This window comes from Zalophus californianus, chromosome 10 (genome assembly GCF_009762305.2).
Source record: "Zalophus californianus isolate mZalCal1 chromosome 10, mZalCal1.pri.v2, whole genome shotgun sequence".
NCBI lineage: Eukaryota > Metazoa > Chordata > Mammalia > Carnivora > Otariidae > Zalophus > Zalophus californianus.
Window position 1 is genome coordinate 110,398,740 of NC_045604.1, and position 15,916 is coordinate 110,414,655.

The 15,916-nt window shown below is 65.8% G+C and overlaps 1 protein-coding gene across 8 annotated transcripts in view; it reads left to right on the forward strand.

Moving 5' to 3' along the window:
* Window positions 1-15,685, forward strand: part of RADIL (Rap associating with DIL domain) — an 83,263-nt gene extending 67,578 nt beyond the window's left edge. For 6 of the 8 annotated variants that reach the window (XM_035722126.1, XM_035722130.1, XM_035722128.1 and 3 more), the window contains 10 exons: window positions 2,059-2,219; window positions 6,353-6,465; window positions 7,668-7,905; window positions 8,594-8,766; window positions 12,308-12,458; window positions 13,174-13,364; window positions 13,544-13,850; window positions 14,646-14,788; window positions 15,004-15,143; window positions 15,401-15,685. In XM_035722126.1, coding sequence (XP_035578019.1) covers window positions 2,059-2,219; window positions 6,353-6,465; window positions 7,668-7,905; window positions 8,594-8,766; window positions 12,308-12,458; window positions 13,174-13,364; window positions 13,544-13,850; window positions 14,646-14,788; window positions 15,004-15,143; window positions 15,401-15,506 — 1,723 coding nt within the window. In that variant the 3' untranslated portion in view covers window positions 15,507-15,685. The remainder of the gene's footprint in view (window positions 1-2,058; window positions 2,220-6,352; window positions 6,466-7,667; window positions 7,906-8,593; window positions 8,767-12,307; window positions 12,459-13,173; window positions 13,365-13,543; window positions 13,851-14,645; window positions 14,789-15,003; window positions 15,144-15,400) is intronic. The other 2 variants (XM_035722129.1, XM_035722133.1) reach the window with 2 other exon arrangements.
* Window positions 15,686-15,916: the final 231 nt, after the last annotated feature.

A 15,916-nucleotide genomic window follows, 5' to 3' on the forward strand; every position in this document is an offset into this window, starting at 1 on the left:
GGACGGACCCCGCTGCCGCTCATCCGCGCGCTGCCGTGTGTGGCTGTCTCAGCCTGCGGCCGGCAGGTGTGCGTTCGACGCTGACCTCGCCGCGATTCGACACCGGAACTCCAGCTGGCAAGACCTGGTGGTTTATTTGTCAGGAGAGGCCAGTCGGTCCCTCTGAGTTCTGGGTGAAATTGAGAAGGGCAGTGGATGTTGAAAACACAGTGGAATTCGGCTCCGAAGAGCCAGATGAATCCCTTCTTACTGACGTGCACCTCTTCACGCCTGTGAACACAAATGCGCGTGGCGTGCGCGGGCGCGTGGCACGGGTTTGGAGCGGCACTCGGGGCTCCGGGAGGCGGGTGGGGGGCAGTGGCGGACCCACCTAGCTGTGAGAACAGGGAGACCCGGCCTGAGGCCAGCTCCTTCCCTCGCTCGTGGGAGCAGGGCGCACAGAGAGGTCACGCTGTGGTGACACGGGTGAAGTTACGTCAGCAAGAACAACAAAAGTGCAGGCACAAGAGGAACGTGCAAATCGGAGCCTGAGGTCCCCACCTCGGGGCCAACGCTGCCTCACAAGCCCGCCACCCCTGTGGCCCCCGTGGCTTTTCCTGTGGGCCCCTTTCCCCGCGACCCTGGCTGTGACCATCACGAATGACAGGGAGCCCCTGAGCTGTTGTGGCGCCCACCAGGCAGGACAGAGGGCCCAGTGCCCTTGCTGGGCCCGGGGACAGCACTGTCCTCGCAGATGCCCCGCTGCCACCTGGCCTGCCCCTCATGATCCGCCAACAGCGATATTGCTCGGGCAAGGGGTCCCTGGGACCGCTGGACAGCCAGCCCGGTGTCCCCCTCAGACAAACCTGAGTCATGTCTGGGTGGTGTGATCATGACTGCACCGGAGACCGCGCATTCCGGCCGCTGCAGCCGCCGGGCTCGGGCATCCTCAGAGGCCGCCACAGCGCGGCCCACTGACCTGCCTCCGCCGAGTGGGTATGACGAGATGGGGGATCGTGTCCAGAAAGACCGGCCGTTGATGCTTGAAATTGAGGAGTTCCCAGAGCTGAGCTCAGCCTCGCCACATCCACCCTAGACTTCTGGAGAGGTGGTGCCGGGAGCTTCCTGTCACAGCGGGCGGCTCACAGGCACGGGGTCCTGCATCCCAGGGGCTGGCGCTTGGGAGACCAGAGGCGAGGAGAGGGGTCCCAGGGTGGGTCTGGGCTTGGCTGGAGCCCGCCGGACGCTGGAGGCGGATGGCCCTGACGTTGCCATTGTCCCCTAGATAGGGAGCACGGAGCCTCAAGGTGTCGGCCTGGGAGGGAAGAGGGCCTCTGGAGGAGCTTCTGGCTGAGCTGGCTGCCCCCCAGGCTTGTAACCGTGATCAGAGGGACGGGAAGGTCCCAGCCCCGTGCCCAGCACCTGGTAGCTTTCTGATTTAATGAGCTGCAGCGACAGGTTCAGCCCTGGTGGGGGAGTCCGTGTGGACAGTGTGTATGTGGGCGGTGCCGGGCCCATCTCAGGGGCAGCCTCTGGTTTTCTAACGGTTAACCCTAAATCTTCCAGTGCCGTGCTCTGATTGCTGTCTGGTCCACTGACTCCCGAAGCCATCTTCCAGCTACGGTCACCTAGTTCTTAGCTAATCTTGCCTGTGTGCCTCCCACAACAGTTTGTTTGCTGTTTGGTTTTTCCGTTAATTACGTTAACGTAAATAACACACGGACACTCCTGCTCCTCGTTCCGCGGGCCGGGGCCGCTCCCTCCCGGGGCACACACACATTTGCACACACTCTCCTCTACGCTCCTTCGTTAGTTACCCCAGTCCCAGAGGGATGATGTGAGAACAGTCTACAAGAGCCCTTTACCGAGGGCTGTGGCCCCTGGCAGTCCTTCCTGCGCCGCATGGAGGGCACGTGCCTCCGGCCTGTCGTGTCCCACGGCTTGCCTGTGTGCCCCCTTTCCCAGCCTGGCTTCGGTGGGGTTGGTGGTGTCCCATTGGAACGTCCTCATGTGCCAACTGCTGCATGTGGCCTCCCGGGGGACTGTCCAGGAGTAACTCTGGGTCCTCTGTCTTGGCAGCCAGGAGCCCATCTCCCTGGCCAGCTTCCCCATGGCCGGCCTGGTTCCAGACCTGCAGCACATCCTCTTCTGGATGTCTAACTCGGTGGAGCTCCTGTACTTCATCCAGCAGAAGTGCCCGCTCTACATGCAGAGCTTGGAGGGGGAGCTGGACGTCACAGGTACCACCTGCGGCCGCTCCCGGGCGGGGGCAGCGGGCCGTCCCCTCGCCGTCCCGGGGTGGAGTCGGCCGCTCGAACCGAGGGAGGTGGCACTGTGTGTGTCGGGGTCCCTCTGAGGGGGGTGGTGCTGGCGGTCGGGCACCCCCGCCCCTCGTGTCCCGGTCGTGTCATGCACTCGGCGCCTCCCACTGCGTGTCGCCTGCAGAGGCCGGCGGAAAGCGCACAGGGCCTCGGGCCAGGCTCTCCCTTCCGGGGCGCACCACGGTTTCCAGGACGAGACCCGGTGTCCCCGGGGGCTGGTTGGCTTCAGGGACTCCGCCACAGGGGATGCGCCCGCTAGAATCTGTGATGGCAGCACTGACAGAGACTGCTTGGGGCAGCCGACGGGGGCGGGGGGGCTTCTAGAAGAGGGTGGCGGCGGGCCGGGCCTGGGGGCCGGCTGGGATTTCAGCTGCGTGTGTCTGGTCGTGGCCCTGGAATGAGCGCGGAAGAGGGTGGGGCTGCAGCCTCCCATGGGTGAGCCTGGTTTTGTACCCCGGTCCCTCGCTCTGTGGCAAAACTGGAGCTGCTCAACCCCCTCTGTCCCTGTGGTGGTGGTGGGGCGTGGGGGGTCCCGGGCAGGCAGGGTCGGTGGCCCTGCCTCTGAAGGCTGCCCCCGGAGCTGGGAGGGAAGCCAGGCAGGCACGCTGGGGCCTGGCCGAGGCTCCCCCCTTGGGCTCAGTCGCCGGACACTGCCTGGCATGTGTGTGCTCAGTGGCGTGCCCCGGGGGTGGCTGTGGGCTCCGTGTGGGACAACCCCGAGCAAAGAGCCCTGGTGGCGCAGGACCCTGCCGAGCCCCCGGGAGGGGCTAGATTTCCAGAGCTGAGGGGCTCCTGGCGGCCGAGGATGAGGGGCGGGGGACTGCACGGGGCAGGCTGTCTTACTGTGTGCTGGGTTGGCCGCCCAGGAGCTATGCGGACGGGTGGGCGGAGGGCCGGCCGGGCTGGTGCCGGGCCCCGCGGAGCCAGTGGAGGAGGCCTGGTGGGGAGGTGGTGGGGTGACGGGAGGCAAAGCGGGTGTGTCTGCATCATGGCTTCTTCGTGTGTTCTTATCCTCCGCCTCACAGTGAAAAGGACATTGGGAGCTTCCTTGGGCTTCTGTGGATATGTAGAGGGACGTACTGGAACATTCTGTGTCCTGGTGGGCATTCAGGCCTGCTGACCTGTTGCCCCCATCCCCGTTCCCCTTGGGTGGACGTGGTGTGAGGCGTCCAGTGAGACCCCCCTGCTGTGCTCTGTCCGCAAGGCCTGCACCTGAAGCCGCTGGTTTCCTGGCTTTTCCCCCGAATGTGACGCAGATGACCTTCCCTGTGTGGCTCCAAAGCCAGGACCCTCGCTCTGCTCCCGCCGCCTGGGCTGTCCTGAGCTTGGTGCTGCCAGAACCCCGGGCCTGCCTCTCACCAAAGCCGCTGGTCTCCTTGGGGGCCTCCAGCTATTCTGAGTGGAGGGGCCCCGCTTCTTGACATGGCGTTGGCCAGGGAGCTGCCGGGCCTCTGGCTCGTCTCCAGCCATGCGGCCCTTCTGTGCAAGACGCCAGGAGGTTGGGGGTGTTGACAGGGAGTCCCACCTGCTTTGGCCCCAGCAGCGGCAGCTGGGGGAACTGCCCCCTCTGTGGCTTTTGGGCACAGTGTTGGTGGGTGAGGCCTGCTGACACCTCATCTCGTCTGCCCCGATTTCACACGCTCTGCTGACAGGCTGTGGTCTTTGGGCCCCAACTGGGCCTGCCTCCTGGGCACAGGGACCCTGCGTCTGGCTGTTTCCTTAAAAAGGCTTCTTGGGGCTGATGGGGGCTCTGCTTCCTTAGATGTGGCTTCTGCTCTCGGAGGAGGTTATTTTTGGTCTGGGGCCTGGATGTTGTGCAGCCCAGGCGATGCTGGGGGAGAGCACGCGGTTGGCCGGGGCCCCGCCCCCGTCCACCCCTGGGACCACGCGGGCTGGGAAGCCACAGCGGGATCTGAGCGTCCCACAAACAATGTCCTGCGTGGTGCAGGCGCTGGAGGGCTCGGAGGAAAAATCACATCAGCAGAGGGCAGAGGCGAGGTTAGAGTCGCGTCTCGGCCTCCTGACCTTCAGCGGGAAATTTCTGTGGGAAGAATTCTGAAAACAGATGTCATGTCCTGAGCACTGGAAAATCGCCTTTTTGTTCCGCAAACAATCTTTGTTGTCCGACGCTCTTATCCAGGACGCCTCCCTCCTACAGGCAGATGGAAGGTGGGCCCATTGGGGTGGGGGCTGTTTTATCCACTGAGCGCTCTCTGGGAGCTTTGCGGCTCTGCCTCAGCACCTGTGGATCTGGGGGCCCTGAGTGCAGGCCCCTGGCCCTCCGCGAGGCTCGTGCGAGCGTCAGCTTGGTCGGAAACCCCAGCAGAGCCTGCACCAGGGGTACAAGTGTTTCAGCTGGTTTTCCAGTGGCGTCTGAGAGATTCGTGTGGCATCTCCTGGGAGCCTCCCCGTGGCTGCTGAGTCCTGGCCGCCTGCTCTTTCTGCCATCCGTCCTCCCACCAGAACCCCCATGCCTACACGGGGGGTAGAGGTGGGCTTTCTTGGACAAGCTGGCCACGTAGGAGGCCCCCCGCGCAGGCCCTGCTCCAGGCAAAGGGTTTGGAACTGGTTTCTTGGCCCCGTTCCTACTGGCTTCCATCGGCTGTGGGTCGTGTTTGGTCTGCAGGTGCCACGGTCAGCACGGGCAGCCTTGCATGTTTTTGTAGGCCTGGGGTGCTGCAGCCCAGCAGCCTAGTAAGAGCCTCTTGCTCCCCCAAGCCACGGGGCCCTCAAAGTTGCCTGATTTGCCTCTCCTCTGAAGCCCAGTGAGGCTGCTGGGAGCAGCCAGACCCCACCAGGCTCAGTCCCAAATGAGACCCCACAGGCTGGGCAGGGGGGCAGGCCTCTGGCTTCCCAAGCCAGGCAGTTCCTGGGAGGTGAGGCCTTTGGGGGTGCTCTATGGGCCCAGGGGCAGGAGAGCCCCAAGCCCTGGAAAGAGAAGTGCCTCGGACAGGGATGCATCCCTGTTTGTAGGGGTGGGGTCTCTGATGGACTCGCATGCTCTTTCCATTCTGTTTGTCCAGCAGTGGGTGGTCTGGGTCCCTGTGCTCCAGGGAGGCCCCGCCAGACCCAGCACCTCCCTCCCAGTCCTGGGACGAGAGTCCTAGACCGTGGGGCCCACGCTGTGTGATAATGAAAAGGCTGTAGCCGGATGAGCCACACTGGACACACATAGCCCAGCCGCCTCCCTGCAGCTCCTGTGATGAGTGAGGCTCTGAGAGCGTGGGAGACGAGGTGGAGCGTCCAGGCCGCGGGCACTCCTGCTAAGCGCTGGTGGGACACCGCGTGTCTCCGCATTCTGGAGGCTCCTCAGGACATTTCCGCCTTGGTGGGGTTCTCTGGTATTGGGGTCCCTGTGGTCAGTTTGGCCTCTTGCCTTTACAGGAACCCCTCCCAGAGGGAAGGCATCACCGGGCATCCACTGACACCCCCGTCGCCCCACTGGGCAGGCCCCCCAGGCTCAGCTCCAGCCCGTCTGGGGAGGCCCAGCCACCCGGGCCTGTTGTTTGGGGGGACCTGCATGAAGCGGGGCTGTCGAGAACCCTGCTCTCAGAGCAGCGTCTTCCCTGCAGTCTCTCCCGGGTGCTGGGGGCAGAATGGGGCACGTAGGCCATTTGGTTTCTCTCTCCTTGGAAACGTCACGCTTCTGTGGAGTGACGGTCTCCTTTGGAGCTCTGGCCGATGTTCCTTTGACCTGCGTCCGGGGTGAGAGGCGGCTGCAGGGGAACTGGGGCAGAATCTGCTCTTGCTGGGGCAGCTGGTTCGGTGGACAAGGTGTCTGGAAACTAGTCAGTAACGAGCTTCAGATGGGCCTCGCGTCGCTTTAGCATTGCCGGGCCTGGAAGCTCGGGGCTGGCCGCCTTGGCCAGCATCTCAGCCCTGGAGCCCCGGGAAGGTGCGGCAGTCGGGTGTGCGGCCGGCCGGCCGGGCTGGGTGGCTTTGGTTATCACATCCCCAAACCCAAGATGGGGGCTTGGGTGGGCGCACTCCGGGGGTAACTGGGCGCCCTCCACGTCCCCACACGGTGACCGTGAGCTGCTGTCTCCTCGCAGGCTCCAAGGAGTCCCTGTTCTCCTGCACGCTGACGGCCAGCGAGGAGGCCATGGCGGTCCTGGAGGAGGTCATCCTGTACGCCTTCCAGCAGTGTGTGTACTACGTCTCGAAGGTACGGCGCTGCCGGCTCGTTGACAGATGCGGCACGGTGTGCTCCTCCTGGCCCTGGTGCCCCTGGGTGCAGGGGCACCGGGATGGGGAGAGCTGAGGATTTTGAGCTGGACAGCTGCCCCCACGCACTTGAACCCTGGCTTCCAGCTCCTCGCCCTCCTGCTCGCCCCACCCCTGTCTGGGAGCCCGCCGGCTGTGCAGGGGCCTGTGGTGTTGGGGAGCTGGAGGGCTGGCTGCTCTGGGCAATGATTTGGAAGGTGGAGCTCATGCTCCGTGGGCACTGGTGGGCACTGGAAGCACCGTGGGCACAATGGAGCCTCAGGGTAAGGAGGGGGGGCACAGGCAGGGGAGTGGAGAGAGGAGGGGCCCCTGTGGCAGGTGGTCCTATCTGGGGGAGCCCAGGGGATTTGCTGAGACTGAGTTTTAACTTAGAGGGATTGGTGGCGGCGTGGAATCTGCCACCCTGCTCTCCAGCAGGAAGCAAGAGTGGTTAGCTGGAGACAGCATGCGGGGGACAGTGCTTGGAGAACCGGATTCCCTGTCTGTTCCGCATGGAGTTCAGACGGTCGAGTCAGGCAGCCCTGTGCTCAGTTGCTCCCAGCTGCATGGAGCCCTGGGTTGGGAAGGGCACAGCCTCGGTGTCTTGGCCAAACAGGAAGGAGCCCCCATCCATGTGCCCTAGGGGTCCGAGTGGGGATGCATGTTGCCCTTAACCTGTCACCCCAGGATCACCTTGAGATGTGGCAGCGGGGACTCCCCTCGGAGGTGGTGCCTTCACCTTGTTTCTGGGGAGCAGCCGATGCTGCCCCGTCAGCCCCGAGGCGAGTGTGGGTGCCTGCCATCCTGCCAGGCCTTCCACCGGGGCCGTTGCCTGGTCCCCAGGCTGCTGCGCCCGGCTCAGCTCCGCGGGAGGGGTGCTCTGGTACTGGGGGTGTGGTCCCTTAGGGGACCAGCCGGCTGCCCCCTTGCCACCCTTCTGTCTGGTAAGACAGGAGGGGTGCAGCCCCCCCCCAAGACCTGTGGGGCGTCTCCAGCAGCCCTTTGGCCCGGGCTCTGTGCCCCTCCTGGTGTCCTCCGCAGCTTTAGCCAGAGCTAGTCCCGAGCCCCCATGGCCCCGGGCAAGCTGGGGCCCGTTCGGCAGGACCTGCGATCTGGCCCAGGCGGGGGGCTCGTGTGCAGCTGGGGTTTCCCTCTCATCCCCAGTCCCTGTACGTCTGCCTCCCGGCCCTGCTGGAGTGCCCCCCTTTCCAGACGGAGCGCCGGGAGAGCTGCTGCCCTGCCCCCCAGCTACCCGAGGAGCTGCGCCACGCCGTGTCTGTCTACCAGGCCACCCTGGACCTCCTGCGGCAGTTCCGGGTGCACCCCGAGATAGCCTCCCAGGTGCTGGCCTATCTCTTCTTCTTCTCTGGCACTCTGCTCTTCAACCAGCTCCTGGACAAGGGTGAGGCCCGGGATGGGGAGTGCGGGGACCCGGCCCCTGCTGCAGAAGCCGCGCGGGTGCTGGGGCGTGCTGGGGGGGCCGAGGCATTTCGCTGTCTGGGGTTCAGGTGGGCAGGCTGGGGCTCGGGGCAGCATCAGTGTGCGTCAGCGTCTGCACTGGCCCCGGGGTGGGCTGGGGGTCTGCTCGGGCCCTTCCTGGTTCCTGTTACCCCCACACAGCCCCACTGGGGAGCGAGGAGGGACTTGGCCTCTGCCCCCCAGGCTCCTCACTGCCAGGGGCTCGGGGTGCCAGTTTCTTCCAGCCCCAGGCCCCGCTGGGGCACGGGGACATGAGCATGCCACGCATGCAGGCCCGTGGCACACATGTGTCACCAGCATGGTCCCCCCGGCTGGTCGGGCTCCATGGGCAGGATCCGGGTGGGAGCAGGGCGTCTTGGCTGTAGGTGTGGAGTCTCTGCACTTGGGATTCCGTGGCTGTCCCAGCCCCATCCGTGCCCCCTCCCCCCCCCCCCCAGAGAGGGGTCCAGAAGCAGCCTAGTGGCCTTGGAAACCCACATACGGTTGTCAGGCCTGTCCCCAGAGGCTTGGAGTGGGGGAGGACAGGCGTTGGGCTGCCCCCCTAGGGAGGGTGGGGGGCACGCCTGCCGTGTGGGGAGCAGCTGGGCGTCACCTTCCCTGCCCGCTCCCAGGCCCCTCTCTGAGCTGCTTCCACTGGCCCAGAGGCGTCCAGGCCTGCGCCCGCCTGCAGCAGCTCCTCGAGTGGATGAGGAGCGCCGGCTGCGGGGAGGCCGGGGAGCGCTTCTTCCGGAAGCTTTCCTGCACACTCAACCTGCTGGCCACGCCCCGCGCACAGCTCATCCAGGTAGGGCGGCGCCTGAGAGCTCGCAGAGGGGCTCCCCTCCCACAGCCCTTCCCACCTGCAGGCAGGAGAAGGCCCCCGCGATGTCAGACCCCACACGGCACGGGGGGCTCTGCACGTGATTGAGGTTGGGGGCCCCGGGATGGGGCGCTTACCCCGGCTTGTCTGCTGGGCCCTGAGCACACAACCCTTCGAAGTGGGAGAGGGAGGCAGAAGCGTGGGTCCGACAGAGGACGGGAGGAGGGACTCGACGGCCCGGCTGGCTCTGAAGACGGACCGGCTGGCTCTGAAGACGGACCGTGCGTTGTGGCGGCCTCCGGAAGCTGGAACAGCCCCTCCGCTGAATTCGGACGGCCCAGGAGCGCAAGGAGAATGCAGCCTTGCTGGCTCCTCGGTTTGGGCCCCACGGTTGCTGGGCGTCTGACCCCCCAGGACTGTCAGGGTGCACATTTGCGGTCACTTGTCGGAAGCAGGACAGGAAGCTAGGACGGCCCCTCCTTCTCCTCCCTCAGTAGCTACCCGACAGTCGTCACGGATGATCCCTGACACCAAACCGGTGGTGTCCCTTTCCTGCGTGGCCAAACACCCGGCGCGTCCCGGGGATGACGGGGAGAGGTCCGCACGGCTGGCGCCGCCGGGAGCGTCTGGACCAAACGGGCACCTGGGGCGTAGCCAGCAGGAGGCTCCTGCGGGGACCGCGGACCTGCCAGCCCGCTGTAGAGTTGGACCCTCCGCCTCTGCCCCAGGATCACCACACAGCAGGTGTCATCTGGGTTTGGGTCACCGGGGCTCTCAGTAATGGTGGCAGCTGCCGTCCGCCCTGCAGCGTGCGGTATGACCAGCTACCTGCACAGTGACCTCTGCTTTGCGCTGGCCATGCCGAGGCCCCCGGCCAGGATCGCGTAGCGCATGCGGATAGTCTGCCACGTGTTGGGGACTAGGTCCTGCTCAGGTGTCTTTTAAGTTACTGGATTTTTATTATTTTTTTTAATTCTAAAAGTGACCCATGGGTTCACTAGAGGCAGTTCAGAAACCAGGCACGTGTGTGCGGATCGCAGATGCATCGTAGGCATCTGGTTGGCTTCTTGGTGGCACGAGCCCCCGGGGGGACAAAGAGCACGGAGGAGACGGGCCCCGTGGAGGCCAGGATGCGGGTGACCGCCGGAGCAGCGGAGAAGCCTGGCTCCTGGGGAAACCGTGTAGCCTCCATGCGCGACGGGGACAACAGGGCCGAGAAGGAAGATCCTGGCGCAGGAGCGGAGCCGCCAAACCCAAAGGTCTGTGGGCAGACAAGAGAGGAGCCAAAGGCCCAGAGTGGCTCTTGGAAGAGTGTAATAGAGTGGGAAATGACAAACCGCCAGCATCGAGACGAGGAAGGGGACATCTTCAGAGCGAATGCCGAAAAGGAGTAGGAACGACTGCATCTCTGTCGTGCCGGGAAAACACTTATTCGTAGCGGGGGCGCCTGGCTGCCCGGTCAGAGCTCGCCATGGCTCTCCCCCCACGGACACGCGCGCCGAGGTCACGGGCCCTCGTCAGCACGAGACGCACAGGACGAAGCAGCGCTGGGTCCTCGGCCGCCCCTTCCTGCGTGGCCGGCGCCCGCCCCCCCTCGCGCCGCCAGAAGCCCCCGGCTGATCTCTGGAGTGTTGACGACCCAGGGTCTCCAGGCCAAGAGACCAGGCGTCGTCCTGACACCAGGAGTCTCGTTCCGGAAAGGGGGCTTCCTAGGGGCCAAGGAGCATCTGAGGGCCGGAGGCCGTGGGCCGTTGCCTGCTCGGTGGGGGCAGGTGCCGGCCCGCCAGTGGCGGGTGGTCGGGGACAGCCCGGGCGTGGGCTGCGGGTTGGGGTGTGGCCGCCAGCCGGCCAGGCAGACTCGGCTCCCGCTCTGGGACAGGAGAGACGGCCGTGGGGAGAGGGGTGGGGGCGCACGGATCGGGCTGGCAGGCTTCTCTGTAAAGGGCCGGGGCGGGGGGGTCGATACTTCAGCCTTTGTGGGCCACAGAGAGTCGCCATCCCGAATTCTTCTTCGTCTTAAGCCCTTCATAAAATGTGAAAACCACTCTCAGCTGGAGGGCCCTACACACACAGGCCTCGGGCCATAGTTTGCCTTCCCCCGAAACGGACTTCTCAGGGAGGAAGAACTTAAAATACATCTTCATAAAGAGACGACTTAGCATCTGTAAGACAATAACCGCATTCTATAAATAAAAAGAACCAAAGGATTCTTGGAAACTAGAGCTGGCAGCAGAGAGGAAGGATTCCGAGGCAAGAGCCGGACACCAAGTCCCGGAAGTCACCCAGAATGTGTCCCCGCACTTGGGGGAAGGCGGGCAGGGGAGCGTGCTGGGCCCCCGGCGCCCTGACACTGGCTCTAGACGGCGCACGGCCAGGGGAGGGAAGCCGGGGTTCTCGGAACTGAGAAAACCAGGAGGCACCGCCTCAGGCCAACAGAGGCCGTCCTGAGCTTGGGGGGGGTGTGTGTGCGCGCTCCCAGCGCTGCCCTGTGCCCCCCCCCGCAACGTAGCCTCGGGCCACGCTTGTCCCTCCGGCAAAGGCACTTGCTACCCACAGCCCAGTCCCCTTGGCAGGAAGCCCAGAAGAGAGAGAAGCAGAGGGGTGAAGGCAAAGATGGGACGAGAGAAGGACCTGCCAGGGAGGCCCAGGCTCCAAACAGTAGGAGGTGGTGGCCGCGGCACAGGGGGGACCGAGACGTCCCCAGGCCCACCCACCCCGAGGTTCCGGAGAGCGCAGCGCCGCGGTGTCAGGACCACGGCCGCGAGAAGCCTGTGAACTTCCTGGAAGAATAAAGACGGGACACACGCCGAGGATCAGCCGTCAGAGCAGTTTCCGAGTTTCAAGGGCCACATCAGAAGCTGGGGGACAAGGGAGCCGCTGCCACGGAGAGCATGAGTGTGGACCGGGCCCCCTGACGGCAGGGGCAGTGGTGAGGGCTTGTCACAGAAATGAGAATTAGCCCAGAGAGCAGAAAACAGGGTTCCAGAGCACGAGAGAGGAGGGACATCCCTGGCCCGTGGAGACCAGGGTCACGGAGGATGGTGCAAGTTGTTGCATTTTGCACACGAGCTCAGGCTGCTGGCCCCCCCAGAGGAAGACTCCCTGTCCTGCGCCCACAGAGCCAGTCTCGGGGCCCCAGCCTGGCGGGTTGGGTCTCAGGCGCTGGGAGTCGGGAATCCCCTCTCTTTCCCCGGATCCCCAGGGCTCTTTGCCGCCCTTCCCAGCCCTGCGAGGTGACGTGGGGAGAGGTACGTTCGGTGGACAGAGCACTGGGTGTGGTGCCTGCTGGCCGCCCCCCAGGAACAGCCCCCCCCCCCCCGGCTCTCACCCTGGACGCCCATGGGGCTTTGACCTCCTCACTGACCTCACGGTGCCAAAGGCCCTGCATGAGCGAGCTGAGAGCACGTGGCCAGGGAGCCCCGGCCCTCTGCCCCTGCCCCCAGAGCGCCTAGAAGCCCCCCCCCCCCCAGGGGTGTGGCTGTGCCATCCAGGGGCCTCTGACCATGAGCTGCTGCTTGTCACCCAGATGAGCTGGACAGACCTGCGGGCCGCGTTCCCCACCCTGAGCCCCGCGCAGCTACGCCGGCTGCTGACCCAGTACCAGCTGGCCTCGGCCATGGGCCCCATGAGTGCCTGGGAGCCAGGTGTCCAGGACAGCCCCGATGCCTTCAGGTCAGGTGAGCTGCCTCTGGGGCAGGAGCCGGGGGCCTCGTGCACCATGTGGGGGCAGAGGGGAGCCTCCTGGGGGACTTCCTGGAGGAGCCCGGGGAGCATCTGGGACCTCCCCGTCCCCGGGCCACCTTCCTCTGGGCGCGCCCTGCCCCATCCCCCACCTGGGGACCCAGAGACCCCCACAGCAGGAGGTCAGAGTCCACAGTCCCCCTCCCCATCGAGGAGCCTGAGCTTGGGGCCTCGCTTGGGGCACAGCCAACCAGGAGGAGGGCAGGGCCCGCACCCTGTGTGCAGAGATGGCGTGCCTGCCACATATGTGCAGGCACACAGCCTACATTGGGCTCTCTGGGTCTTCTCTCTCCGTTGCGTGATGCACATGGGACACAAAAGAAGGGAGAAGACACAGCTGGAAATAGGGTCCCCACCCCCCAGGGCCTCGGCCTGGATGGAGCGAGTGCTCTGAGCGGGACTCTGGGCTTCTCACTTCTGAGGCCTGCCCTGTGGCGGGCGCCCTGCTGGGGGCAGCTTGGCCTCGTCCTGGGCGGTCACTGGATGCAGAAGGGCCCAGCGCTGGTTTGGGCAGGTCACTTTTGACTAGATGCCTCATGGCTGTGTCCCCAGTCCCACCGCTGTGGGGCGGGGTGGCTGGCGCGCCTGGGGGTCGGGCAGGAAGTCTAATCCTGGCTGGGTGGTCCCTTCGTCCTCCCCGCGCCCCCCCAGAGGAGGTCCTGGAGTCGTACGAAAACCCCCCACCCATCGTGTTGCCAAGCGAGGGCTTCCAGGTAGACTTAGAGGCGGACTGCCTGGATGACAGCATCTACCAGCACCTTCTCTATATCCGCCACTTCCTGTGGAGCCTGCGCAGCAAGCCCAGCCCCGTCGGTGCGCCTTCCCAGCCGGAGTGCCTCGAGGTACCCGGGCCCAGCTGTCAGTGCATGGACTCCGGTGACGGGTGGACAGGGGCAGCCAGCACAGGGCCAGGCTGCCGCCCCTGGGAGCTCCCAGAGCCCCTTTGGTTGTCCCACCATGCCGGGCAGCTGAGTACCTGAGCTCTTTCTCCACCCCGTGCCCTCCCCCGCCCCCCCCCCAGGACCCGCACCACACCACCCCGGAGGGGCACCCCGAGGGCCAGAGCTGCCCGCTGGTTTCCAGGGGAGCCCGTGAAGCCGGCCAGGCACGTGCTCTGCCTTCTGCTGGGGCTCCCCGCGCACAGGGCCCTCCGGGAAGGCAGAACCGCGGGGGTCCCCAGGCTGGCCCCTCGCACGTAGACTCCTCGTGCCTGCTGACGCCTCCCAGCACCCCACTTGGCCTCGAGCCTGCCGTCCCCGACTGGCCCGAGCCTGGCAGCACCTGTGGGAAAGCACTTCCAGAAGGGAGGAGGAACGTAACCCTAGAAGGTGAGACGTGTCCCCGGGCTCACGCCGGCACCCAGCCCTGCTGCCACCTGGCAGAGCCGCTGGGGGTCATGCCGCCCACGAGGCCCTAGTGGCATGTTTGGCCTGGGCTTGCGGTGCCTGCGCACGGACGCCCACAGCCTGGGATGCCGGAGGGCAGCTGGGCCGCGCGCGGCCATCTGTGGGACTACGTCGCTCCGCCCAGGGCAGAGGAAGGGATGGCCAGCTCAGGGGACGAGCACAGAGAAGGGCTGAGGTGGGGGGCGGGGGGGCTGTGCCCCCATGTGGCCTGGACGGGCCATGCTCTGGCAGACTTCGGAGCGTGTCCCGAGGGCAGGGGTCACACGGGTAGAGCTGGGCCTGAGGTAGGACCCCTGCCTCGTGGTGCTGGGTCTGCAGCCAACAGCTCGGACCTCCTGGGGAGAGAAGACACAGGAGCCTCAGGGGGGCCCCGGCTCAGGAAGGGGGCAGGCTCAGACATGGGGTGGATGGACACGGAGTCCCCCCTCAGAAGGTGCAGAGGGAACGGTCTCAGGAGAGCTCCGTGGCGGGAGAGGGAGCCTGAGCAGAGCCCCCTGCTCAGGCCCTGGGAACGGCCGGCCTGCCGGGGACTTGTGTCCCAGGGCAACCACGGGGGCGCTGGAGGTAGCCCCTCGCGGGCACACGTGGCCCCGAGGGGGTCTGCACCCCTCCCCGACGGCAGTCGGGGACCTGCTGGGGCTCTGTGAGCACGCTTCCCAGAGATGGGGTATGCTGCTGCGGCAGCGTAGACAGGGGCCCTTTTACTTGCCCGCCCAGGAGACGGTGCGGGTCCCGAGGACGAGCCCCCTCCGGCCCCGTCCAGCTGCAGCTCCGGCACCACGGAGGACTTCTGCTATGTCTTCGTGGTGGAGCTGGAGCGGGGCCCCTCGGGGCTGGGGATGGGCCTGATCGACGGCATGGTGAGTGGCCCCCGGGGCTCCGCCTGTTCCATGATCCCTCTCTACGGGCCCACAGCTTTTGTGGTCAGCACCAGAGGAAAGCTGGGGACCAGGGGCTGGGCGGGGGCGGGGGCGGGGGGGGGGTGTCCAGTGCTGCCCCTGCAGACCCTCTGCAGACCCCGGGAGGGAGCCTTTCCCGGGCGCGTGGGGCCCTGAGGCCGCTGCCTCTCCCCCAGCACACACCGCTGGGAGCGCCCGGGCTCTACATCCAGACCCTGCTCCCGGGCAGTCCCGCAGCGTCGGACGGCCGGCTGTCCCTGGGGGACCGCATCCTGGAGGTGAACGGCAGCAGCCTGAGGGGCGTCAGCTACCTGAGGTACCCCCGCCCTCGTGCCGCAGCGGCCAGGGGAGCCCCGGGCCCGTGAGCAGGTCTGGTCACGGCCCCCCCCCCCCCCCCGCCCCCGTTAGAGGTGAGGGAGTGGAGGCTCAGCGGCTCCACCGACCTCTGCTGACACAGCAGGGGCCCCCTCAAGGCAGGGGTGGGGCCCCATCCCAGACGCGCCCCCCCCCCCCAAGCCTGCCCCGAGGCTGGGCCTGTGGTGAATCCTGTCCCCCCCCCCCCCCCGGCTTCAGAGCCGTGGACCTGATCCGCCACGGGGGAAAGAAGATGCGCTTTCTGGTTGCCAAGTCTGACATGGAAACGGCCAAGAAGCTCCGCTTCCGCACGCCGCCGCCCTGAGGCTTGGCCACCTCCCGCCAAGCTGTTCCCGTGTTCCTTGCTGTGGATGATGTACATCTTAGTGTATATTTTATTTATATGACAGATAACACTAAGTTGTGATGTTTGTTATGGAGCTCTTATGTTTAAAGATTTTAATGGAAACGTGTAGATTCAATAAACTATATTTCGTAATCTCACGGGATGGCGGTGTGGGGAGCTAGGGTGGGCGCGGGACTGGGCTCCCCGGGAGGACACAGGATCCTAGTGATGCCCGCTCTCTGCCCCCCACCCTGTCCCGAAGCAAGGAGCTCCTCACAGGCTCAGCATAGTTCAGAGAAAGGTCTAGAACCCTCTGAGCCAGGCCCTTGCAGTGAGAGCCTTTACCCACTCGAGGCACCCAGGCCTCCTCCCCCACCCCCCACTGGCCC